General features: G+C 34.6%; 1 protein-coding gene across 1 annotated transcript in view; it reads right to left on the bottom strand.

Annotated features, from left to right (window-relative positions):
* Window positions 1–884, bottom strand: part of LOC107654432 (zinc finger protein 362-like) — a 13,183-nt gene that overhangs the window by 3,879 nt on the left and 8,420 nt on the right. The window contains exon 6 of the mRNA XM_016441481.1: window positions 141–365. Coding sequence (XP_016296967.1) covers window positions 141–365 — 225 coding nt within the window. The remainder of the gene's footprint in view (window positions 1–140; window positions 366–884) is intronic.

The following is an 884-nucleotide window of genomic DNA, read 5'->3' as shown; positions in this document are numbered from 1 at the left end:
TATATAAATAAAACTACTTTTTTTACAATTTCAATTTAACAGAAAAATAGCAAAAATATTAATAGAAAAATATTTGCTTTTATATGCTTTTATCCAAAGTGACTTTCAAACACGTGCACAAGCTGAGGCTGAAGAGTTACCTGGTGTGCTGCTGTAAGTGTGAGAGCTGGCGGAAGGACTTCTCGCAGTAGGAGCAGTGATACGGCTTCACTCCCAGGTGAATGCGCAGGTGTTGGGACAGGTAGGACGCGTTGGCGAAGGACTTGGTGCAGTGAGGGCACTTGTGAGGCTTTGCTTCCGTGTGGGACTTGGAGTGTATCTGCATGTCTGACTTGGAGAAGAACGTCAGCGGACACACTTTACATCTGCAAGACGAAATGCAAATAATCTTCAGTATTTTTTTTAAAAAACACGGGATCTGGAATATAGACTATGTGGCCAGTAAAATCTGCAAATGGTATGAAGGCAATTTAGATGACGGCAGTTTGGAGCCAAATAAAACACAGTGAAAACACACTTGCAGGAGAAGGGAATTCAATTTGGGTTTGGACCAAGAAATCAAACCAAGAGGAGACACATGACAACCAATATTGAAATATTTACATTTAGGGCTGTATGATTAATCAAAATAAATGGAAATTGCCACATGGATTTTCTTTGTTGGCTTTTCTAGATTTTTATTTGACATTGAAATATTACATATTTCAATATTCTACATTTTGTTTAATATTTTTCATTAATAATGATAATTAATTAATATTACTATTATTACTTATTACTAATATTATTATTTTTCTGATATTTACATAAACATTTTTGGCCAAATTACCCCCCCAACCAAACCAACCAACAAACAAACACATAAATAAATAAATATATATATA

The sequence above is a fragment of the Sinocyclocheilus anshuiensis genome, unplaced genomic scaffold (assembly GCF_001515605.1).
Source record: "Sinocyclocheilus anshuiensis isolate Anshui unplaced genomic scaffold, SAMN03320099.WGS_v1.1 scaffold527, whole genome shotgun sequence".
NCBI classification, from domain to species: domain Eukaryota; kingdom Metazoa; phylum Chordata; class Actinopteri; order Cypriniformes; family Cyprinidae; genus Sinocyclocheilus; species Sinocyclocheilus anshuiensis.
The sequence above is the reverse complement of the archived record's forward strand: the minus strand, read 5'-3'. Positions and strand labels throughout refer to the sequence as shown.